Source organism: Prinia subflava, chromosome Z, assembly GCF_021018805.1.
Source record: "Prinia subflava isolate CZ2003 ecotype Zambia chromosome Z, Cam_Psub_1.2, whole genome shotgun sequence".
In the NCBI taxonomy this organism is placed as follows: Eukaryota; Metazoa; Chordata; class Aves; order Passeriformes; family Cisticolidae; genus Prinia; species Prinia subflava.
In genome coordinates, this window is record NC_086283.1 from 102,614,430 (window position 1) to 102,640,233 (window position 25,804).

Genomic DNA, 25,804 nt, shown 5'->3' on the forward strand with positions numbered 1-25,804 from the left:
ATGATGACTTAGGTGATTAATGAAGCTGAATCCGGGTACTGACTCTGCTTTACTTCCTCACAGATACAGCACTGTACTCCTCACATCCATAAACACCCTAACAGCACAAATCAAGTCAATTAGATCCCACTGTTGCAGTAACTCCTTCCTTCTGCCAGATGCATTAGTGTCTGGAGCTGTTTTTAATAGCAAAGTATAAACTGGACCAACTATTTCAAAGGCAACCATTTAAACTGACTTGTTTTTCAATAGCCTTGAGTAGCACTATCATTTCCCTGTCTTAGCACATCATCTGCTTGGCAGCTCCTCATTCTAACTAGGATTTTATTTTGCAAGTAATAAAATGACTAATTAAAAAAAATTGCTTGTCCACAAAAAGTTGTCTCAATTTAGTTGACTGTAAACTATGAATTGGCAAATGTTAATAAATCTCAACAAAAAAGAAGAGTGAACTTAGAGCCAACAGAAAAACTTGGGTTTAAGGGTAAGTTGGTTCAATGTGCTTTGTGAACCAAGAATAATTAATTCCTGGTTTCCAATAAATGAGTTTCTAATATCTAAACTCTACTGCCACACATATTGATGTCATTTATGCTTCACAACACTGCCCCAGATCTAGCAGAACTTTACAACTACTTTGCACACCTACTGAAAGACCACAAAGACAAAGCAAAGTTGACTCAGTAGAGAAAAATCTCCTTTATGAAGTAACAAAAATAAATACCATTATTTTCCCCCTCCTTCCAAAACCACCATTGTTTCTTTAATTATCGGAGCATAACAGAACTGGCAGGACAATCCAATCCAGGTATTTTATATCCAGGATGGAAAAAGGTCCCTGCACAAAGGTAACGTGTATACAGTCAGAGGCCAAAACCAGAAGTAATTGGTGTGAGGATGTTGGCTGCTTGGTTTCAGAGTTCAGAGCTAAGGAGAGATAAGGAAGCTCGTGAGAGGAAGAAAAACAGGCTACGAAGGATGAGAAGCAGGAGAAGGTTAACTGTGGGAAAGGGTAAAATTGTGCTCATATTGTGTCTAATTATCACTCCTGCTGAATCACAAGGAAGGAAAAGGAGGGTGGATCTAAAATACGGTGCTTGTAAGAGTTTGTTGATCCCTTGCTGCAGTGCAAGTGACTACAAAATAGGAATAACATTATACATGATCACGTAGATGACTGTGGTATCAAGTAAAATAATTAACAAGTACAGTAATTATGTTAGGACTCAAAATTTCACATTAAAAATATTTTTTTATACCAGGCTCCTATCTCCTTTCATCCTAAGTAGGTTATATTTAGACTACTTCAGTGAACTTATTTTAAGCATTATGTGGTATTTAAAAGACACTGAGCAACACAGAATGAGTTTTCAATTCTCCCATTCTTCTTTCAATCTCTATCACGTAAAAATTACAAAACACACAAAAGTAATACAATATAGAAATTACATCAAAGTTTTCCACAGCTGTTCATTGCTCAGAATTCACTTTTGTTCCCTCACAGATTATCAACTCGTGTTGCTGCATCTTCATTTGTGCTGCACTCTACCCATGTGCCTGAGCCTATATGAATCAAAGGATTGATTTGATAAGAATTAATTCAGAGATAAGACAGGCAAATATGCCATTTACTCTACAATCCTACTGTGTCTACGTATCACCTACAGTCCAACGTCATATATAAGCAAATAATTTTTTAAAAAATCTCATCCAACTGTCTGGGCATGGACAGAAAAAAATTTCTGTTTTTTAACAGGATGTGGTACTTCTTTTCCCCCTTTTCTCAGGCAGAAAATTGGAAAGCTCCTTAAAAAGGCTCTTCTTCTTAAAGCTTTAAATGAAGACACTTAATTTGCCAGGCTAAGAGATGGCACTTCAGGTACTCATGAAAGAAGCAAGAAAACAAGCGTAGGCGTATGCCAAGGTAGTTGCTAAGGGAATGGTTCAAGAGGAGTGAAGGAGGTGGGAGTGTAGGAAGAGACAAGAACAGATGTAGGCTGAAATCTTAGGAGTTTGCATTAAGAAATGGAAACCTAATATACAACGAGTAAAAAGTCATGGGGGATATCATGTGAGAAGTGTTACAGAGGGAGGCTGGAGTGGTGGCATTATGGATGGATTTACAAATCAGCCAAGTAACCAGGAGAGAGGAAGAACTGTTTTGCCTATGGCAGGACTGAGACAGAAGAACACTAGAGATCAGAATTAATAATAACATAAATAACAGCAATTATTCAGGTGATAACATGTACCGAAATACGCCGTAAAAACTGCAAAACTACAAACCAGACACTGAAAACTGCTTAGAAAACCATGCTACGAGTAATTTCTCCTTGCAACTGAAATAAAGGAAAATCATACACCTGGCGGAGCTCTGGAATAAAACACTGCAAGGGAGAATTTAACGCATCTGGCGTGCGTGTAGGTGAACTGCAGACCAAGGCTCTGCTTTGTGCTGGGTTTACGTGCGGGACACGAGCCCGGCGCGGCCAGAGGGAGCTGCGAGCAGACCCGTGCGCTTTTGGTGCCGCCGTGAGGAGAGGAGCAGGCACTGCTCCGACCGCCGTTCTGGCAGACCCCTTGCGGCGTGAGCATTAATATTCCCTCAGGAGGCTGCCGGAGAATTGATTTCACAAAAGAGCTAAATAAATAGTATCGGTTTTAACAGCGGCGGGCTGGCAAAGTGTTCTCTAGTTTATCGGGGAGAAAGAATATAATATCTACCTTTGCTGTTAGCACTGTATTATGTTTTATTCTCACATGGTGGAAAAGAAAAAGCTCGAGCACAAATGTTTATATGCCAGTAAAACACATCTGGTGTGGGGAAGGGAGCAGCCACCAACCAAAACAGAGTACATAGTATAACAAAAATGAGAAACCTATTTCTGAACAACAAATGGCATTGAGTCTTTGCTATTTTTCAGGCAGTATTTCTCTGCAGTCTGGGAAAGGACAGAATCTAGTCATACTTATCAGGAAAAAAAAGCAGTTAACTTACTGAGAAAGGCACAGTATGTTACAAAACTCCTATCTAGGTTGTTCCCTTACATCAAAGAATCCACCTGGGAGGGACCCCTTGGGACCACATAGCCCAATCTTTTGCTCAAGCAGAGCCACAGAGCAGGTCAGCATATCCACTGAGTAATTGTAAAGAATAAAATGTGCACATAAAACTATTTCTTGTAACATTTTAAATAACCTGAAGTATGTGATTCATCAAATAGGGCACTACTTGGTTGGTCGAGGGTTATTTAATGTGTCAGTAAAAAAAAAGCAGGGGCTAGGTGATATTTTTACCATCTGCTGTCCTGCAGGTATAATTGCTTGAGATTCTCACACATCTCAAGATGGGCCACGCAGGCCTGGGGACAGCTTTTCTGCACTAGTATCACTTGCTGAAAAAGAAACAGGCTACAGGTGTGTCTGCAAGAGAGGGCACACAGAAGGCAATACTTCATATGGTCTGAAGTACAATTTATAGAAAATCAGACTCACTTGCCACCCCAGATGCAATTCCATAGAGCAGTCCTCCTCCATCTGTTTGCTGCTGAAAGACATGGGTCCCTGGAGGAGGGCTTCTCTCTTGTCTAATAAAATTATACAGCAAAGTTTTCACAAGTCTGCTGGTGTATGGGAGACTGGAAAGAAAAAAAACCACAACACACAACTTTAGTTGACTTACAACTCACAAAAATTGGCACAACAAACTCCAGGTAGGGTGCAAAACTTTAATGTTTGGCATTAAAGATGATCAGTAACTCTCACAGTGATGACCAGACTGGAAAGAACACCAAGGTCTTGCCCATGCAAAGCTGCCCAGATTTCAGAAAGGGTCTGTAGGAGCACCTTCCACAGCAGGACCATGAAAACTGCTTTTTTTGTTTTTAAAATACTACTTTTAAACAAACCATTCAGTTTACAGAATCATTATTTTCACTTACCTCAAGACACAACTGGAAAAATATTTATGCAATGGAACGAAACACTATTTTTTCAGTTTTTACTCTGGTAATACAGAACAGGTGCCAACAGCATCTCTCCACATCCATAATATTTTTGTCTGTGTGTGCAGCTCAGAACCAATCTTAAACACCTTTCATACCTCAAGGATTCCATAATTATATCAATTTGCAAAGATCAATGAAACAACCAATCTCACACCGGTGAATATGAAAAACGTCTGTAGAATTTGTTGTGTTTAACAAAAAGGTTACAGTATTTCCAAAATGGACTAGCATTTCCACAGAGGCAAACAGCTGGCTCCCTTTCCCATCTGATTTAGAGCTGAAAAGACAGGAGCTCTATTAGAATTGACCCTTTGAACACCTGTAGAAGCCCAAAAGGTGGGAGGCTAATATGCATGTCCCAAACCCCGACGGCTGCAAGGTGTGGAGCACACCAAGGATTTTTGGTAAACAGGACAAACAAGGGCTGCTGGTAAGGACACACAGGAGAAGACCAGGAAGGGGCTGGAGAAGGGCCCTGCAGAGGCAGGGCAGCATTTTCTGGGACAAACTCCTGGCTGTGGCTCCTGCAGCAGAGCACAGCCCGGCTCTGCAGGCACAGGGATGAGCCCAGCAGGGCCAGGCCCTGCAGGGGGAACAAACCCACCCCAGACCCCAGAGAAAGGTCAGAAAGAACTGACTGTGATGAGAACTGATTGGCAGGGAAAGGGAGAAACTTCTCTCCAGGGAGGGGAAGACTTGAAAGGTGCCCCACAAAGCCCAGGGTCCCAGGACATCCCGTCAGCTGGATCGACAGTGGAGTCAGGACTGGTGATCTCTCTCTTTTTTCCTTCCTTTTCTCTCCCCGTCTTTGATCCAATTCTATCCCTGTCTCCCTGTGTTCCTCTCTTTCTCCCCTTACAGCCCTCCCTCCACCTTTATCCAAACCCCACTGTGCTTACACTGGGATGTCAAACACACCGTTTTCCATGCCAAGTATGTAGTTTACTAATAAAACTTTGCAGATCCTCTGACGTTTGTCATTCCTTTTGACCATGAACACCCACAAATCCTGGGTGCTCCCTTCTCCTTAGGGGCATGGAATGTCACACCAGTACCCCTCCAACTGTTCACATTGCTCTCGATTCCCAGCCACCACATTCCCATGTTTCTCTCCAGAGTCTAGGCACCTCCTACTCCCAAATCAGACCTCTTAGGCCACACACTAACTCTCTCCCCAAAAATGCCCCTTCTTCCCCCAAACCCTCGATTTCTTCAGTCTAGAGACTGAAGTACCAGGACACCCCACACATCCTGAGGCTCTGGCTCTATCCTGCTCCTGTTTCAGGCTGAAGTCTGCCCTGTGCTTCAAGCTGAGCTTCCCTCCTTTCCCTGTATGTCAGAGCAGCCTCTCCCACTTAGCAGAAACTTCAGAAAACCAGAGAATAAATAAATTTATGAGAAATCTGCCCACATGGAACTAGAAGTTGAAAGAGGATGAATGGGAGCCTGACTGAAATGCCTGTAAGCCACCGTGAAAGCACTTGAACACAACCACCAACCTTCCAGAACAAGTGGTATTACTCACACAACCAAGTTTACCCCCAGCTAAATGCTCCCTTCAGCTCAGCACAGCATGTGTCTTCCTCTTTCCAAGGACTGCTGCTTATTTGGATGGCAAGAAAGCTCTAGCATTTCTGAGGGACCTGAGTTCTCTAGCCTGCAGTGCTGCAAGACTCATTGCTGAATAAAAAAACCCATCCTGAAAAGTAAATGCTGTTTTAAGTTAATGAAACCATCCTCAAAATATAAAAATTATTTCCAAATTAGTTTTACTGAAGTCTGGGCTGTGAGATTTCCACCCAAGTCCCTCCAAGGGCCTTTACAGGTATTTGCTTTTCTGTCTTCGTTTCTTTAAGCAGTACAAACTCTCTATCAAGGTAAAACTTTTGCTGCCTTCTGTTTTCAGGTACAAACAACCCGAAGAGGCAAGGGCAGGGTTTGCTTTGCCCTGAGGCAGCAGCCCAGGGCAGGACATACCATCGACCACGCATCAGGTATCTGTGAATGATGCTCTCTCGCAGGATCTCTTTGTGGAATAATTGGCAGGAGAGGAACACAATGAGAGTTGTCACGGCTTCCAAAGAAATGCTGTACGTAATATCCCTGCAGAATAAAGGGAAAATTACAGAGATTAGTCTGCTGGGTTGTTTACAAGCTGATTTCCAAGAATACCTGGTAGCTTCACCTGAAGCTATACACTGTGTAGCACAGAGAGTTTCAACCGGGAACATGTAAACAAAAAATTCAAGACACCCAGAATTATTTCAATAGCAAAACCGGTTTGTTTTGTAGAAACAAGAAAATTCTTATTTAGAAATAAATACTTTTTTTTCATATGCCAAAGGATAAAACAATGTAAAAAGAGGTATTGCTCATAGTACTCAAGTTGCAATTGATAAATTATACTTCTCCCTCAAAATAAATCTCTCTCAGAAGTGTGCCCTTTGTACTTTTCAACAAAATTGTCACAAAACCATTATGTTAAGTGAGGGAATGGATGTCCAACTAGTCCAACACAGCTTCATCTGCCAAGAAAACTGGATCCCTATGAGAGGAATGTAATATACAAATGCCAGCCCAACTGTAAAAAGCACTCAGGGTATCAGGATACCACATACATTGTTCGGTTTAAAATGGTATTTTTGAGGTAACAGGGAAATAAAAAGTTCCAAGGTATTACAGATAATCACAAAGAATGAGCTGCAATGCTTAAATACAGACACCAGACAGTTCAGCAAAGTTCATTTAGCTCAGGCTGACTAGGAAAGGTTGTGCAGCAGAACAAATAACAGGCACACTATTAAAAATATCTTGTGCTTTCAGTTCCCACCTCTGCCTATAATGGCTTTGTCACAAATCTTGTTTTTAAAAAGAGAGAGAAAAATGGCGTTTGCCTCCTTAATCAGTGACAAATTGCAGACTGCAAGAAACCTTTTAAAACACAATGGACAAACTTGGACATGAACCAGTGTCATTCTTACTTTCAACCAAAGACCATTTTTATGTCCTCCAAAAGGAGGTACTTCATGTGGTGCAACAGCACCATCCTGCAGTTCATCAGAAATATTGTTATCAAGAATTGTTATCATTACCACAGGTCCATTTAATGCTTCTTCCACTGTCACTATTTAATTTCCACAGTACGCTTCACAATTCAGTATTGCTAAGTTACAGCAGTTTCCCTCCAACAATTACCAAGGTTTTCTGACCTGGGACCTACTGGAAATTCAAAATCTGTTTATTATTGTCAAATGCAAATATTTAATTGTATCTCTGTTTAATATTTTTAAAAAATCAAAACACTAAAGAACAAATCAGCATCAATGTTGTTTAATCAGTGGTGCTAAATCTTTCTTTGTTACAATGTCACCTTCCAAAATTTTTATTCTCAACAGTCAGAAGAGCTATAAGCTTAAAACTAAGTGCTCTTTCAAACAATGACTTGAAAAATACAGCACAATCTCCCAAAGCAAAACAAATTAACCCCCAAAAAGAGGACATTTTCACTGGTCTCAGGATTAGAGCTGGTGTGGTCCTCACTGAAATACACAGGTATTTAGAAGAAATCAGTCTAATTTTTAACACAATCAAATAGCTTAATATTCTCAGGTGTGTTGCCAGAGATGCTGTAAACAACATGCATTAGTGTGAAGTGTGAAAAGGAGAATTTCATGCAGCACTATGCACAGACCAGCTCTTCTGCAGAAGCTGCAGGCCAGAGTTTCTGCAGACAGCAGTTATTTACTCAAAGCCAACAGCAAACTGGAATCACAATTTCCTGGATCACAATCCACAGAACTGCACCACCTCTCATACAAAAATGTTTTTAAAAGTGAAGGTTGTGCAAATTCACTGGTTTTTGTATTTTCTCTCACCTCATTCGAGTATTTGAACCCCAAGCATTTCAAGTTACAGGTTTGGAAAGGACACGCTGCCTATGTAACATTTTCCTGAAAATCATGATGTTCTTTTGAATTACATTTACTCTCTGCAAGTTACCTGACTTTTTGCCCACTCCTGAGGAAGCTCGCCAGTGTAAATGCTGACAATTAGATCAGGCCAGAGGTTACACTCTGATCTGGTTCCATTGCAAATTCAACTCAGCCAGAAGCAAGGCTGCACTAGGAGCAGTGCCTGCTCCCTCTCCAAATCAGGGGTGCTGTGCAATCCACACCCAGACGCACCCCAGGCAAAGCAAAGAGGACACATACATACATATATATATATATATATATATATATACACACACATATATATATATATATATACACACACCTCAATTATCACCGACTCAGCCACCAGCAAAAAAACCTAACCTAACCTATTTTTCTATCAAAATAATAGCAACAGTTTGGGAAAATACTTTTTTGATGTTATAAGAAAGACTTTAAGAAGCTTATCATTATGACAAAGGCTGAGAATACAACAACAGTGTCTCCTACCTTCCCCAAGGTGATGAATGAAAAGGGTAATAACTTCATGACATGGGTCACTATTCAGAGAAGAAATAAATTTTGGGGTCTGGTATACTTTTTCTCTATTTCAATCATTCATTCATTTATTTTTATGATAACCCACACAAGTGGAATAAGAAATTTAAGGAAACATTACAAAATATTTTTTTGTTTTGATAAGAATCAGCATAAAAAATAAACTCTGAGATTACTGTACTGTATTAAGCACATTTTATGAGAAAAAAAATCTGCTTTCAATATCCTTATATAACTGACAGGAAAAACCAAAAAGGAAGATAAATTCAAGCAGTCCCACTTAGTGAGTTATTCTCATTTTCTCTAAGTTCAAAACCCAGGTAGGGCACATTTAACTGTAGAAACACTCCACTCAAACCTGTAGAATCTGTTCCAATTAAATCTGCTCTTACATAAACACAAGCAGGGTCCTGATATATGGAGTGAACCCTCAGGTCCAGTCACCCTTAATTTATCAGCACAAGGATAAAGCTTCAGATCAAAATTATTTTCTCCACCAATGGTCAAATGTATGGCTTCTGAAACTCAGGCATTTCTAAAGGATCACAAGAACTACCAGGAACCTCTTCAACTTCAAAGAACATATTGTTTATTTATATGGAGACAGTATATAATAGGGGGTCTTGGGTTTGACTTTTTTTTATTCAGAGCTATCGGTCATATAGAATGACTTTATATGGAATTTATGCTGATCTCCAACTTCCCCTGAAAGCTGTGTGCTTGCAGATAAGAAGGAAACTAGAAATAATGAACTCATGTATCAATTACATGTCAAAATTATTTAGCTACTTATTTCAGAAAGCCAGAATAGCTGTATGTTGTTTTGAGTTTTTGTGGCTTTTTTCTTTCCTTCTCAAGTGTCTTACAAAACAAATAAAAAATCCAGTTAGAGCTCATGTTCTGCATAAATGGACTTCATAAAGCAATGCACCAAAACATGCAGAGGTCTTTTCTTTCTCTTTCTTCTTTTGGATTTTCTCTTTTGGGGATTCTTTAGTTATTCTCAATTTTTTCACCTTATTCTCTCTCTCTCCTTTCCAAAGGAAGATATATTCCGATATCAGGTAGACAAGTTAGCAGATACTCCAAACTCTCCAAACACACATCTTTCACACAGAGAGCATCTGAGATGGACTGAAGTCTAGAATTCATGGCAATCATTTCTCTCCTGCATTTGGTTCTCTCCTATCCCAGACAGCTGCCCTCCTGGACACCACGTACACAGTGACATCCCTGGAGCATGTCCAAGTTCCCCCATGTGACACCCAAGCTAAAACTGAGTTCTGGCCACAAACCCTACACATAAACATGCACTCTCTGAAGAAAAGACACATCATACCATATCTATCTGAGATTATGTTAAATTATGGATTCTTCATAGAATGAGGAGCTCCAAAATGCAAGATTCCCCAATACTAGCATAACAAATGTGTGTGTGTGTATTTAACACGTGTTTGTATTTACATTTCAATGAAAAACTGATACATCAATGGATCCCTTCCAAAAGCAAATGATGTCAGATCATTTCACTAAACAGTTTTAAATTAAACAATGAAGGAGTTGTATAATTTACAGTAATCATTAGATAACAGCTCAGTAAAAGAAAAGACAGAAATTAGAATCACAGAATGGTTTGGGTTGGGAGGTACCTTGAAGCTCATCCAGCCCCACCCCTGCCATGTGCAGGGACACCTTCCACTGTCCCATGGTGCTCCCAGCCCTGTCCAGCCTGGCCCTGGACACTGCCAGGGATAGAGAGTCCACAACCACCAGGAAATAAATTCTACTAAGGCAGGCCACGTTCCATCGTAATCTGCTTTGTCAGGCAGGTAACAGAGATCCTGGGCTCCTCTGGGACCTCTGCAGCCCTCGCAGAGCTGTTCTACAGTAGCACTGCATTTAGACATACAGTAGTACTGCTTTAGAGGAAACTGGGGCAGTACCTAATTCTTCCAGGATATGGACTGGAGAGAATACCACTTCTCTTCTGATCTCCCACCAAGAACATACATTTTAGTGGATTTATTTTATTCATTCACTTTGATGGCGAAATTGTAAATTAGAATTGTCGAATCCTAGACTGGTTTATGTCAGAAGGGACCTAACAGCTCATCCAGTTCCACTCCCTGACACAGACAGGAACACCTTCACTGGACTAGACTAGGTTGCTCCAAGTCCTGTCCGACCTTAGCCCAAATACTGTTTCCACATGATGCAATCACCCAGAACAAGAACCGTGGTCCTGTAAAAACCACAGCTCTTCAGTATCCTGGCATCTGCTTTATCCATTCAAAACCATCTGGATTACCTCATATCAGCATCACCCACCAAGCACTCCGACAATCTACCTGTGTGTCACCGTCCTGCTGCTGCCAGCTTCTCCCCAAGGCCAAGCACCACTCACAAGTGCTTTCTGTGCTTCCAGTCATTCAGCTTTGTTCCCTGCCTGTGAGAGAGCTCTCTGACAGAGGAACCAAGGTGAAGCACAGAGGCACCATAGAGGAAAATCTCAGCTACAAACTCCAATTAACACCCAGAAGGCACATGCTGTTGTAAACACTTTAATTACTCCGTGAAATGCAGCTATTTCTATATCAGCACACACAGGCTGAGAGCTCATAAATGATTTCACACCTACAGAGCAAACAGCCTGAACAGTCAGAAACTAAACTCCAAATGTCAATTCCCACCCCTAGACCTAGCCCCCTCCCTATTCAAATATTTTCCTGAACTTTCACCCAGCCAGAGCTGTCTACTCCGAGTATTAAAAGGTTAAAAGGTAACCCATTTTCTAATTTAGGAGAGTTGCCAAAAGGGCTGATTCATACAAAAAGTCTCAAATCATACAGGAACCAGGTTTCATTTCCCTGCTTCCTGAGGGCCCAGCAGAAAGGTGAAAGAGGAGTCACCACAGAGAATAGGATCAGTTTTGAAAACTGAAAAGCAAGTACAATATCTGGCTATCAGTCTCAGGATACAAGTACAACAACTCAAAGAGAACATAATCTTTCCTCTTGGAAACACTCCTAATTTTACACTCACTGATGGCACATATGCACTGTGGCAGCTGATAATGCTCTGCACTCATTACAGCTGACTCCAAACATTTGGGAGATGTCCCAAGGGGGCACTCAGCAAACACTGGCTGGAAGTAGAAAGCATCTCTGACATTCCGTACTGCATGCCCCCCACACTGGGTATTCTCAACTGGAAGAAGAACAGGGTGAGAAAACAAAAAATCCCAGAATGGTTTGGGTTGAAAGGGACATAAAAGATCATCTCATTCCATGAGCAGGGACACCTTTCACTAAACCTCCCAGCCCTGTCCAACCTGGCCTTGGACACTGCCAGGGATCCAGGGATACTTTTCATATCACCAATGATATGTGATTGTTACCAATATCCACTAATTAAGAGACGTCACTTTTCAAACAACAGAACACAAGAGAGCATCCCAAATTCCCAAAAGAATGGGCAGCTGCAGAGATACCCAGGTGTAGCTTTGAACCCCCAGGAAAGAGAAGATGATCAAACAACTACATTAGACCATCTGAGAGTTCTACACAGGGCCAGACCACAGAAATCGTGTCCTGCATTTCAGTGATGCAGCCCAAGCAAAAGGCAGACCCACTCCACTGTCTCTGTCTTTGCTGTTGAAACCCAATACCTGCAACCAGAGGTTTCTCATCACCATTTGTGAAAACAGGGCTGAAAACCACATCAGAAAGAAGATTATTAGGAATATGATACATAGCATAATGTACAAAAAACTGCACAGAGCTCTGATACTGTGCTTTGAGGTGAGAAAGTTTGTTACAAATTAAAGCACACCTAGGGAACAGGTAGGTCATAGAGAAATACTGATCTAAGTGTAAAAGAAAAACATAACTAGAACTGAGTAAGAATATGTGATACAGATAAAGGTTCTCCTACTCAGGATCTTTAGACACTTAAAACACCACACATCTGCCATTAGAAATAAGGATATGAGTGATTAAGAAAATCAGGCAAATACATAAATATGTTTTATTTGCTGTACCACCCCAAGGTGCAGCAGCAAATAAAACTCCCTCCATATGAATCAGCTCCCTCCTAAACAGAGCACAATAGTCTCAAACTTTGAGGCTCTTCAAAGTGAAGCAACACAATCTCTCTCAGTTTGGATGTTTTCGCTACCTTCAGCCTCAGTTTCAACAGATGGAAGTTTGCCTTTGATGATTAGACAAAGTTTTCAGAAATGCAAAAGTCACACGTTTTCCAAATAATGGAGCTACCAGAATCATGATAAAAATTCCCTCAATAGACTCTTTTTAAAAAGCACTATTCTGGCCCATTCTTTTGGAAGTAACAAAAATAATTAAAATATGGAACTCCTGAGCTAGAACAGAAAACATTTCTTAATCTCTTTGCTGCTCAGAACTGACAGGAAAGAAAGCCTAAGCATTTCTCATCATCTGTACACAACACCTTTCCTACACTGCAGTTATTCTCTAGAGCTATATAATCAATTATATTTACTTTCTTCCTCCTACATCTAACTTTTAAGCTCTCATAAAATGCAGCGAGCATCCCTAAATGAGTCAAAACATTGTCAACATTTAAATTTCCAAACAACCAAGACTGCACCCTAAAACATCATAACTCGAGAAAATAAGGGAATGTAATACAAATATCAACTAACTTGTACTGGCACCACAGGGTGCTACTCAGGAGTGATGTAACTAGATCACAGTATTTCATTTTTCCTCCACGTGCATTTATAGTTTTTAATGAAGTGAAAATGCACTGATAACAACCAGATGTTCAGTTACGGATACAAGCTCTTAACAAGCTGCTGAAAGAAGCCTTTATAATTTAAAGCTTTGGGAGCTCCATCCTGCAACAAAATGTTAGCAATAGTTTCTATATAGAAGTCGTACAATTAAATACTAACATTGTATCTTTTTGCCGACTATGCAGTTCGAATCATTAGTGTACACTCTAAAGTGCTAACACTAGCAAAACCAAAGAAAAAGCAGAGTATCCATAGCACACCCAAGGGAACCATAAATCAAACATCAACATATGGTAACACAAGTGTTATAAGGGACTGCACACGTCTAATTGTTGAAAACCGTATTTTCAATAAAATTAAACCTGAAACCTTTATCCCTGGCATTTTGTACAATGCAGCACACCCTGTTTTTTAGAAAGGTAATTCAAGATATTATTAATAACTCTGAGACAGCACCACAATGTTGCAGAGTCTCAGAGTCCCTACTGCAACCTATTTCTGCCTTTAAAGCACTTTTGTCTTTTCCAATACAAACTAACTTTTAAGAAAAATTTTCTTAAATTCCCCGTAAAAAACTGGGACACTTCCAGAAATGCTCGGCCTCCCAGAAAGGCTCTGCAGCATTTCCCACCAAAAAAACCCAACAAACCAACCAACCCATAAAAAAAACACCCAACAACAAAAAGTTACAGTTCTGCGTTTTATAGAAAGGGACAGAGATTTGACATTTATCTTCTTCCACATCCTAGAACTTCCTGATTAATTTTGAGAAATCCAGTCCACCTGCGATTTCCATATAGGCTGTAGGTTCTTTTGGTGGCAGAAATGAGCTTATTCTGCCAAGGCTGGTAACTAGAGCAAGCTCTGAGGTGAGTGACATCTGTCTCTACTCAGGAAACAACTGGAGCCCTCAGGAATTCAGTGTCCCTGCCGAGCCCAAACTTCTTACATTTAGAATCCCAGAGTGGTTTGGGTTAGAAGGGTCCTTAAAGCTTATCCAGTTCCACCCCCTGCCATGGCAGGGATACCTTGCACTGTCCCAGGCTGCTCCCAGCCCTGTCCAGCCTGGCCTTGGGCACTGCCAGGGATGCAGGGGCAGCCCCAGCTGCTCTGGGCACCCTGTGCCAGGGCCTGCCCACCCTCCCAGGCAGCAATTGCTGCCCAATCTCCCAGCTGGCGCTGCCCTCTGGCATTCCCTGGCAGCCATTCCCTGGGTGCTGTCCCTGCAGGCCTTGTCCCCAGGGCCTGTGCAGCTCTCCTGGAGCCCCTGGAGGCCCTGGCAGGGCTGGCAGCTCTCCCTGGAGCCTTCTCTTGTGCAGGGCAGAGCCCCAGGTGTGCCAGGCTGGCTGCAGAGCAGAGGGGCTCCAGCCCTGGCAGCAGCTCCGTGCCCTCCTCTGCCCTGGCTGCAGCAGCTCCACGTCCTTGTGCTGCTGGAGGCAGGGCTGGAGCAGCTCTGCAGGTGGGGTCTCACCTGGGCACAGGGCACAGGGGCAGAATCCCCTCCCCTGCTGCCCCGCTGGGGGCTCAGCACAGGCCATCGGGGGGTTTCTGGGTCTTAGTGCACATCCCTGGGACATGGCCAGCCTTTCCCAATCTCTAGGGCATAACCAGAAAATACCAAAATCCTTTTCCTCAGGGCTGCTCTCCAACCAGCCTGGAAATACCATGTCCCTGCCTGCAGAATACCACACAGAGGTATCCCAAGCACCTGACATGACATTGAGAACAAAAGGAAGGAGTGCAAGATAGCTGACTGGTGCTGCTGTTCCTGCATTCTGAACATGGAGATGGCCTTCTGTGCTTTAAAAATAATGTTACAGTTTCAGTGAACGCAAAAAATGTAAGCTTTAACTGGGGTGCAGACAAGCAATATATTCAGACAGCAGCTGCCAGCTGTATCCATTCCTTCACCAAACTGCCTCACAGAACCCGAGGGACACTGTAATTGTCACAATCCCCAGTTAAGGCTATTGACTGCTCCTAACAAAACCTTTGCTATTCTGAAAGACTCTTTGAAAACCAGCTCGGCACGGAGATTTTAATGGTCTGTCACAACAAAAATTCAACTTTACCAGTATCTTTACAGACAGACACTCTGTTACAGTGCCACTGCAAGCTGCCAAAGCTGTCTTTTCTCTCACAGGTGATCCTAAGTTCTGAGATAGAGATCATTACAAGTTTGAATATTTCACGTATTCCACTCAATCTATTCCTTCCCCAAAGTCACACAGTAGGCTTGCAGTTCTCTTGAGTCATTCCAGCTAAAGACAGAAGTGGACTATTCCCTTGAAACAAAATAGGGCAAGAATTTCTAGTGATACCTGACCAGGGAGAGGGAGACAAGCAACAAGTAAACTCATTATGAAAACCTTTCTGATTACTTTCTTGAACAAAATTAATAATAAAGTAGTACCTTATAACACCTTTGAGAAGGACATAGTTGAACTGTATGTTAGAGAACACAACTATTCCAGTATGTCCTTTCCTCTACCAATTTCCCTTTCTATGCTATGGGAACAAAATCCTTAGTTAAGGCATTATCACATTGTGAAACATACTCTAGTGATAAACAAGACAGTGATATGCATTTGTTTTAAGTGTTAGTATTTATTAGCAATCAGCAACATGCTGGTTCAGGAGAAATTTAGCTAAAAAAACTTGTTTGACAAAAAAAAAAAAATAAAAAACCCCAAACACAACAACCACAAAACAAAAATCTTCCACATCTCTCTCTTATGAAATGTAAGTTTCTGATATAGCTGAATATTAAATTATGCTTAGGCTTTATAATTTATTTTTTAAAAAAGCCATTTTAGCATTAGATTTTATAGTAATCTAAGTGCTTCAGCAGCTGCCTCCGCTTGCAGCAAGCACAGTCACACAGAAACAGAGATGCTGACAGGTTCAGCTGTTGAAGTGGGTGAGGAACAATCACGCTGATGTATTTTCTTCTGCTGAAAGGCAGAATAAAGGATACCGGACTACACACACACACTGGTACTTCCAAGAAAGAAAAACAAAACCAAACAAAACCCTGCAGGATTTATGAAGTTGCCCATGTGTCTCAGTCCTGTCAGCCCTTTGTACTTCCTTTAATCTGGTTCAAACAAAGCGTGTGTCTGTTCCGGGAAGTCCTGACACTCTGAATCACACCACTAATTCATTACACTCTACCTACACAAATCCCTCGCAGTAACCTTGACAGAGCTGCATTTAATGACAGCAGTGTTTCAAAAAACACTGCATCTTTGTCAGTTTTCCAGCCAAAAGAACTGTCCCAGTTACAAGACAGCAGAGCTCTGTACTACACTGTAACAGATAATCTGAAGCTCCTCCAAACTGCCACGCTGTAGTTGGGGCATTACATTCTAGACACAGTCTACACTGCAATTTAATACTAAAGGCACTATTCACTCTACCTTTAGTAAAGTTTCACGAGGAAAATCACGAGGAAAAAAGTCAAAACCCATCAGAACACTTCCACAAAAGTGAAAGAACACTTTTTTTTTTTTCCAAAGAAAGCTTTCCAGCATTGAACACTGAAGCATGTTTTATGACACATATCCCAACAAAATGTGGAACCATCATCTCTCAAATACAACAGATGCATGAAAAAAAAGCCATGTAAACAAATCTGGAGAGCTACAGAAACATTCCCCTCATTCGTTTCTCTTGTCCCTTCTCCAGACATCAATTCAGTGGAAATTTTAGAAATCAGCATTAAATAGCACAATATGATTTATTTTTGCAATTCAAACCCCCATAGAACTGCAGAAGAACTTTAGTTTTCACCTTACTGCATACCCCAGAGCTGAAGTGACACCTCCACTGTACCTTCCCCTGTACCATGAGCACAACCATTTCCACCAGTTACTGTCTGTGTGCTGACAGGGGTACCTGAAACAGACGGAATAACTTCTGTTGATGGTTTGAACTGGCTGTGAGATGTTCAGCATGTACTTCTTCCAACAGAATATTCAGGGCTGGCAGGGCAGCAGCTTATCGTTATCTGTGCTGCTCCATCACATGGAACATTCAAATACAACTATAAACATTATGAACCCATTACTACAACTTTCACATTCTCTCAAATGCTCAGTTTATAAAAGAAGACTAAGAAAAAAAAGAAAATAAAAAAGCCTACTTACAAGAGGGGAATTTCAACAATGAGCTGGATGAGGCAACACAGCAACTCTTCTATGAGGTCTTCACACTCTGCTCCTAAAAAAGAAACACAGCAAAGGATTTCTGGGTTTTCAAATACCAAAACAAGATTCAAACACACAAATGAAGATGATCAATATCTTAATTAAGGAATAAACACTAGAAGTTCTAGCTGTTAAAGGAGATGGGATTTTTTTTCCCTGAAACAGAAAAGCAGTTGAGATTATTAACAGAGAAAATCATGATGCCTTCTCTTTTTTACATAAAAAAGCAACTAATAACAACTGCATGTTGGGAATGAGCTAACATTCAGCACATCAAGCCTTCCTTTACTACTTACAGAAGATCATATTAAACAGTGTTATTATTAACAGCTGAACTAATCACTGATGACTTCTCACTAGTCAACATAAACGTCCTCTCAAAATTCCCTGCACTTCACATATTTTCCCCGTTTTTTAAATCCCAGCAAAGAATATTCAGAGACAGTTTCATTTGTCTATTACAAACTGAGCAACATTATAAAACACTGTCAAAAGAATGTAGCTACTGAGCACATCAATGCTGCTCTACAGTAATATAAATACATTTTTTTATGAATACATATTTATTTATTGACAAGTTTTACACATTTCAATGACAAGCTGGTCCATTTTAAGGGAACAGAAATTGTTCTCTAGTCATATACAATGATTAAATGCATGCAGTGATTCAGAATTATTTTAAAACTTACTACTATTCTAAACAATAAAACTGGTCATATTTTACATCAGTAATTCTTAGAAGCAACAATAACAAAAGACTTTTAGGACTCACTGAGAAAAAAAGCCTATTAAACCACTTGAAGTTATCATATAATACTAAAAAAACCCAAAAGATAAACCTCTTGGCTCATCAGGATTTATTCTGCTTTACAAAATATAATTATTATGAGAAACCTACAGGAACATAAAGAACTGGAGGGTTTATAGTGCTGAATGGCTTAAGAGTGGCATAGTTGATCCCCTATATTACAGCATTGCAGCACAATAATTAACCAAATGCCTGTTTATTTTTTTATTTTCAAATAAATAAGTCCTGCCATAAACACAGCTTTATAGCCAGGTTACAGCAGTGTTACTCTGCTTACCCAAGTTTGTTCTTGAATCCAGAACTCAATTTTAAGAAGCACACCACGGGGAATATTCACTATAAAGCAAAATTATTTCTTTCCACAATCAGTTTATTAAAAACACATTAAAAATTGTCACCTAGTGAACTGCACATTCTAAAGGAAATCAGTTTTTTTATCACGGAAACGTGGTTTCCTTTATATAGAATCCCCCATGAGTAACACAATGCAGCTCCTGTTAGTAAAACCAAGAACTGCTCAGGGTATTTAACCTTGGACAGAAACCACAGCCAATAATGGAGCACAGATAATATATTCTAAAGTAACTTGAATGTGACACTTTCTTAAGGCTTTCTGAACCTAGAAAATGCTACTAGCTCCCAAAAGGTACCTAATTTTTCTCCTAATAGAAGAATGTGAGAAGAAAAAGGTTAAAAAAGTAAAAGTAAAGTGAGTTGAAGTTTTTCAAACATCATTTTATTCCGCCACACTGTATACACAATTCATCTGAACAGAGAATAAGGTTATTTGAATATGAAAGAAGGCTTTTCCCTCAAGACAATATTCAAAATAAAGGAAGAAAACATTGGGTTAACACAGTCATGTAGAATGAAAGATGTTATTTAAAATATTAAAAAAAAAAAAAAGCTTAATTGCTGTAATCAATGTCATTCAGCCACAGTAATTAATGTATCCTTTTCCCAACTGGGGCACACACATTCTTGTTTAATTTTCATCTTGCCAAGACAATGAGGAGGATGCAAGCCAAATCTATAACGTGAGAGAGGGCCATAAACACGGAACACTCTGTGTTTTCACAAACAATGCCTCTTTCAATAGCAGGATAAGGACAATACACACAAGATTCATTCACACTAATAGATCACATACTTGGATCAAAGACCTGTAAAGCCTTGGGGAAAGTAAGTACGGGGTGAACCTGTCCAGATAAAATTACAGCAGGGAGAGGAATCATAGGTGCATCTTCCAAACTCCACTGCAGAAGTGACTGCAATTACACAGGTTTTAAAATGTCCAGTTATGCTGAAATACCCTTTTTTCATCAGATATATTTAAGTCTTCGAACGTGGATTATTTAATTTTGCAAGCCATTTGGTGGGTTTTGACTTTTTGGTGGGGTTTGTTTTGATTGAGAAATAGACAGACAGACCGACAGACAGATAGATAGATAGATACATACATACATACACAGATACATAGATACATAGACACTTCTAAAAATTTTTTGTAATATAATTTTTTTTCATTTGTTTTTACTTTTTCAAAGTTACACACATTTCACACACTGGAGTAGCACATACTACACAGGTAAAAAGAGGAAAAAGAGGCAGAGGAAAGTAGAGATGCCAGGAGGTCCCAATTCTAAAACCAGTCCAGCTCCATCTTTACAAAAACACAACTACTACACTGGTAAGACCTGATCTGATGGATGTGTTTAATATCAACATCAATATCAATAAGATACTCAGCCATAAAAAGGTATATCATCATCTTAGATGCCACTTGGTTTTCTGCCCTGTTGCTCATACAGAACCTGGGCACAAGCAATGAAATGAGTAATTCCTTGCAAAACAGGCTTAGAGCTTCCATAAGTTTTGTGGTTTGATCTTCAGCTCTAGTTACTCTCAAAAACTTACAACTTGTACTAAAGAGTGACAATAATGAGCACATAAATTGATTGCCTTTCCTCATTTCCTTTATGTGATACTGAACACTCATGAAATCATTTAAGGCCTGCAGTAAATGTGATGTTATTTATAACCTTCTCTATGTCCTCCTATTTGCTTTAATATGTCACAAACAGCCCTCAGTAGCCTTGTGTTTAAAAACTTCTCTACAAATAATGAATAAAGCTTCCAACTACAGTGCAGGGAACAGGTTAAATGAATTGATGGTCTGATTTAAAATATAAACTCAGCATGTGCTCTCTTACACCTTTGAGTCACAATATCATTAAGGATTGTGCAGAAATTATGGGATACAAACAGGGGAAAGATGCATGATTTGTGTTAATGAGAGTAACTCCAGCTTCAGCTGAGCTGGTGCTGACTCCTGTTTGGGATTTATTGATATCAGGAAATTTTCAGCTGAATCTTAAAAGTATATGGGTTTAGTCTCTTTGTGGATTTTCCTGCAATCAAAATTCTGCAATACTCTCCAAAATTTTAGGCAAATTGCAGTTATGGATGAAGAAGCAAAGGCTGCACTTCTTGGGCTAATGAATGTCTGAAACTTCTCAAAAATAATACATTTCTATTAATGGTAGGCCTTCTCTTGAAGGCAATCAATAACAGCACTATTAGCAGGGACTCAATCCAGGGCAATTTATTCATTAGGCTAAAGCACATTCATGCAGTCAAACCTCAAAAAAATCCCATTTCATGACACAAAGCCCAATTGCACAGCTTTCCTCTGAGCCTCAAGCACAGTCTAGAAGTAAAGTGTACAAACTGGATATTCAGAAAAAGTGAAAGCATATGAACTGCAAAATGTGGGAGGAGAACTCTTCCGGATAAGGCAATTATAAGAAATGCTACCTGAACAATCACGGCTATCTCACATACAGGTTGTATTTATGAGCAGCCAGCGACAAGGATGTTTTACACACACAGGACTCTCACAGACTGTAATTACACACTTGTCCCTGACACACCAAATCTCCTGGAGCAGACGCTGCTGCAGTGCCTGACTGCAGCATGAGCTGACACTGAGGTTATGTGCTCTGAGCTCCCAGGTGCCACACCTAAACCAGAGAGCATGGCACTAGCAGGTATTGTCCAGCCAGAAAGATAAAAATGTGATGTCCACAGGGAAACAAACACTGCTACAGAGGGATTGCAAAGGAGTTGTCAGATGATCCTGAAAAGAACAATAACCTTTTCTCAGAAGGCTGAGACTGAGCAAAGCATATGAAAATGGACCCCAGGGTAGAGAGGTGGCTGGTGTTGTTGGGTGGTTGCATTGCTCTTTCCAATAACTACTGACCAGGCAGTAAGGAAATACAGAAACTTCAAAATTCAGACATTGTATTAAAACTTTTTTTTAATATGGATATTTTATTTACATCATACAGTTCATATAATAATATCTTTTATAAGGCTTGTTTTATCATGCTCACAACTGATTTATAACTAATGCCAAACTCTGGTAAATGAAAAACCAGTAAGGATGACTAAGAACTTAATTTTTAAGAAGCATGTTCATCCAAGATAGTAAATTTTCCATAAAAGTACTAATAAACCTACATAAAATTCAGAGGAATATCGGAATAATAATATTATCATAATGGACTGATAATATTATCATAAATATACAATAATAACAGGAATATTCTACTCTCCACAAAGTAGAAACCAAAAATTCAGGAAAGCAACACTTAATTATAAAAATATAAACAACAAAACACTTCATTTTCTTCTGCTTACTTTTAATAGGCCCTAGCACAACTACAATTCATTACAATTCATTCATGATACTTCACCCTCCTACAGCTGAGCATAAGAGCTATAGGAAGGTATATGCCTTACTACCACCTTCTGTAGATATTTAAAAATAAGATTTTTAGGAATCAAACCAAATGGCTATGTAACCTCACCATGTTATGAACCTCCACACCCTGAGGAAGTTCACAAGAACCATCTCAAAGTGGAAACCCAAAGAGGAGACGAGCAGCAGCTCATTTCCTGCCTCACCAGCAGACCACACACAATTACCTTCCTAATCAACAACATCCCATGAACAATCTGCTCAGAGGTAATTGCTAAGTACATTTGCCATCAATATGCACAGAATTATTGCTAATAAATGTCACTGTGAATTACAGTCAAGTGCTACTAGACATGGTATAAACATGGGTCTGCCCTGGTGACAAGAATCACTTTCCATATCACACTGTGAGGAACTCCCAGTGCAAGGAATGAAGGTCGCAGGGGTTCCAGCTGACAAGAGTCTCAGCTTTTCCACCCATCCCACTGCGGCATGCTGCACACTGAAGCAAGAGGTGGGCTGTTTTTTTAATCCAGGAACAAACCCACAGGCAGTCTGCAGGGATAGCTTATAGACAAGCAGATACTCTTTTCCAATGCATCAGCAGGCTGACTTCCCTCCGGGAGATCACTCATCAGAGTTTAAATACATTAAACCATTTCAACATGTAGCACTTAATCCTTTGGCACCGCAGTTCTGATTTCCCCAGAGCACTGGCAGGCACAAAGGAGTTAAACAAATTTTAATGAACAGTTTTCACTGCTGGATGAGCAGGCAGCCATTCAGTGCTCTCAACACCGTCCTCGTTGCAGGAAATCCACAGACAAGACACTCTTGGTTGTTCTCTCACCTTCCACTCACACTGCTCTAGCACTCTGAGACGTTTTAGGCTTCATGCAACAAACAACGTGCAATTACACACTGAACAGCACTTTGGCTTGGACTTGGCAGTGCTGGGTTACCTGTCTGATTTGATGAGCTTGGAGGGCTTTTCCGGCCAAAATGGTTCCAGGATTTACACCAAGGCAAAAGAAATCAAGGCTCACATGGCAGCATTATCCACCATGCACTTTGTGAGAGCATCTTGACACAGGGCTACACAAAGATTTGTTGCAGACAGTGTTCTGACTGTCTTTTTGCTGTAATGCAACTGATTTTGAATACATTTGTATTGTTCTTATTCCAAGACAACGGCTTCTTCCTTGAGCATCTCTCCTGCCATTTTCCACCTCGTGTAATATATACTCCATTTCCTGAGCCCATTTTAGTAATTCTGCCTGAACTCTCTGACTGTTCCTGTACTCTTGTATAAGCTCTTGCCCCCAAATTACATTTTAGCACTTGCTTCCTCAAGGGGTCAATTCTAACCATAAGACTGTTACTTTCCTTCACTGGATCCCTAAAAATAGCATTAACTACATCCTGTGGCTGCTGTTAGTTTATGAAAAATATATGAAATGATGCGTTAAATTGCAATATCAATGCTCCAGTGTTCATATGTGATCACCTTACTGCAATTCTGTTCTGTTCCTCCTAAGAGGACCACTACCACCTTTCAAACTGTTATCGTCCAGGTAGGTCTACAGCACCACATCTCAACAACTGTTAAAGAGAAGACAGATTAAGCTAAAATGAACTCTCTAGTAATTAATTTCTGGTTTTAAAGCAAAGTTTGGGATTCTGAGTCTAAAAAAAACCCCACAGAATCATAGAATTATTTAGACCTAAATCATCTGAGGGAAAAGACCCTTAAGATCAAGTACAACCATTACCTCACTCACTAGTCCAGCACTAAACCATGTCCCTACATGCCATGACTACAGACATCAGGACATTTCAGTTTCTCAGGGCATGTTTGTCTCACTAGCACCTGTGTGTACCCACCGTATGAGCTTGGTCCTGCTTTCTCTTCGTAAGTGAAATGAAGCTGCAGCTCCTCCTCTGACATTCGACTGATGAACACTTTCAGCAAACAGCAAATAATGAACAGCGCGTTGTGAGCCTGCCAGATAAAGAGGTGGCTGGAAAAGAAGCAGGGACAAACAAGAATCAGTAAGGCTTCACCAGCAAACAATTATCAAAAACCACAAGATAAAAGTCAGAGGTCTACAGGACCAAGTTCTATAGTTGAAGCAAGGAAAAGCCAAAGTGCTTAGGCAGGGAGTCTGTGGCTGATGTTACAGAAAACACAATGCGAATGTATTCAAAAGTGGTTTAGAAAATACAACCTTATCCTTAACTACATTTGTACCATTAAAAACATCATAGCAGACAGAACTCTTCGAGGAACTCATCAAACAGTTCAGCAAACTTCTAGAGGTCTCTAGACCCTATGGACTCAAGGCACACAGACATTTGAGAATTTCCAACAGGTTCACACCTAAAAGCTTCCTGGCTCCCTGAACCTTAGCCCTTTTCCCAAGCCAATAGCCTTCAGATGACAGCAGGAATTTATGGACTTCATGAGCACCATACAGCAGGATTTTCTTATGCAACACACACAAACATTTTCCAGGCTTTCTGAATGAAAGGGAATACAGCTGCATAAATTTTTTTTGAGTTCCAGTAAGCAACTGCTGGGGAGCCCAGGCAACAGCATAGAGTCAACTATTGCCCAAAGCTGTACTTTCAAGATATCTTAGGATTACAACAGCAGCAGCTATCTGGGCACAAGTAACTTCTGACTTTTGATGCAAGCAAAAAACCTGATGCAGTCCTCAGAACAAGGAGGAATTCTAGCCCCATCTGCTGAAAGTGGGAAATTTATCTGTGGGTCTGAGGGAACAACTACAGAAAGCCTCCTGCAAAAAAACACCACACAAGCCACCTCTTGGAGTTCTCTCCTGCAGCTGCAAGGGGCAAACAAAACCAATAGCAGCTGCATAATATAACTTGAAAGCAGTTTTTTGATATGTATTTACATACTTAGAGATATTTAAAATATTTCCATATTGATGGAATAGCATCCATCAATAGCATACTGACATTAAGTTCAGCTAAAAAGTTCAGATAATTTTTAAACATCTGTAAGCCAGTAGTACCTATAGTTTACACCATGTATACAAAAAGGTGTTCATCTAACACACAGATATGTATTTTCCCCAGTAATCTACTTACCTGTTACACTTAACTTCTGTGTTTAGAAAAGTACTAAACACTTGTTCTGTTTCAAACAACTTAGGAGAATGCTAAGGTTTGATCTGCAAGTATGTTAACTAGCAGAGTAAAACAATTCAACACCCAGCAACAAAAGGAACATTTAAAAACTGAAATGGCACACACAGCTGTTTTTTGGAAACTTACTTCTGACATTCTGCTGAAATTTTTAACTCTTTGGTTCTAGAAAGAAAGACTTTAATCAATGATCCAAGGTTTCCCGTTCGAGGATTCTTCTCAACTAGATGAGGAAAAATAAGGTACAATTACAAAGCATGCACAGGCGACACTATCTAGTTCTAATAATATATAAAAAGAAAACAAATTTCAATGTATTAAATATTTCTAAATAAAGCAAAGTATGTCTTGGTCTTCTGTATAGGCATTCTTTTTTCAAAATTCTCCAGTACATGGTTTACCAGTCATTAATGTTCTCTAACTACAATTAATCCTAGACTTAAAATATCCCAAATGTGGGATACTCATACTGCTTCCTTTCCCAGACTTGTCTGCAGCACAGCAGCCTCCAGTCAGAAAACTGGGCAGGTCTTCACAACTACCTCTTACCTTCTCACAACACCACTGATCACATTTA

At 40.1% G+C, this 25,804-nt stretch overlaps 1 protein-coding gene across 5 annotated transcripts in view; it reads right to left on the reverse strand.

Moving 5' to 3' along the window:
* The window catches only part of DYM (dymeclin), a 209,298-nt gene that overhangs the window by 162,241 nt on the left and 21,253 nt on the right, over positions 1-25,804 (reverse strand). For 2 of the 5 annotated variants that reach the window (XM_063422107.1, XM_063422104.1), the window contains exons 4-9: positions 25,357-25,450; positions 23,938-24,074; positions 17,420-17,492; positions 17,064-17,168; positions 5,985-6,110; positions 3,496-3,638 (exon numbers count right to left, since the gene is read on the reverse strand). In XM_063422107.1, coding sequence (XP_063278177.1) covers positions 3,496-3,638; positions 5,985-6,110; positions 17,064-17,168; positions 17,420-17,492; positions 23,938-24,074; positions 25,357-25,450 — 678 coding nt within the window. The remainder of the gene's footprint in view (positions 1-3,495; positions 3,639-5,984; positions 6,111-17,063; positions 17,169-17,419; positions 17,493-23,937; positions 24,075-25,356; positions 25,451-25,804) is intronic. The other 3 variants (XM_063422109.1, XM_063422108.1, XM_063422105.1) reach the window with 2 other exon arrangements.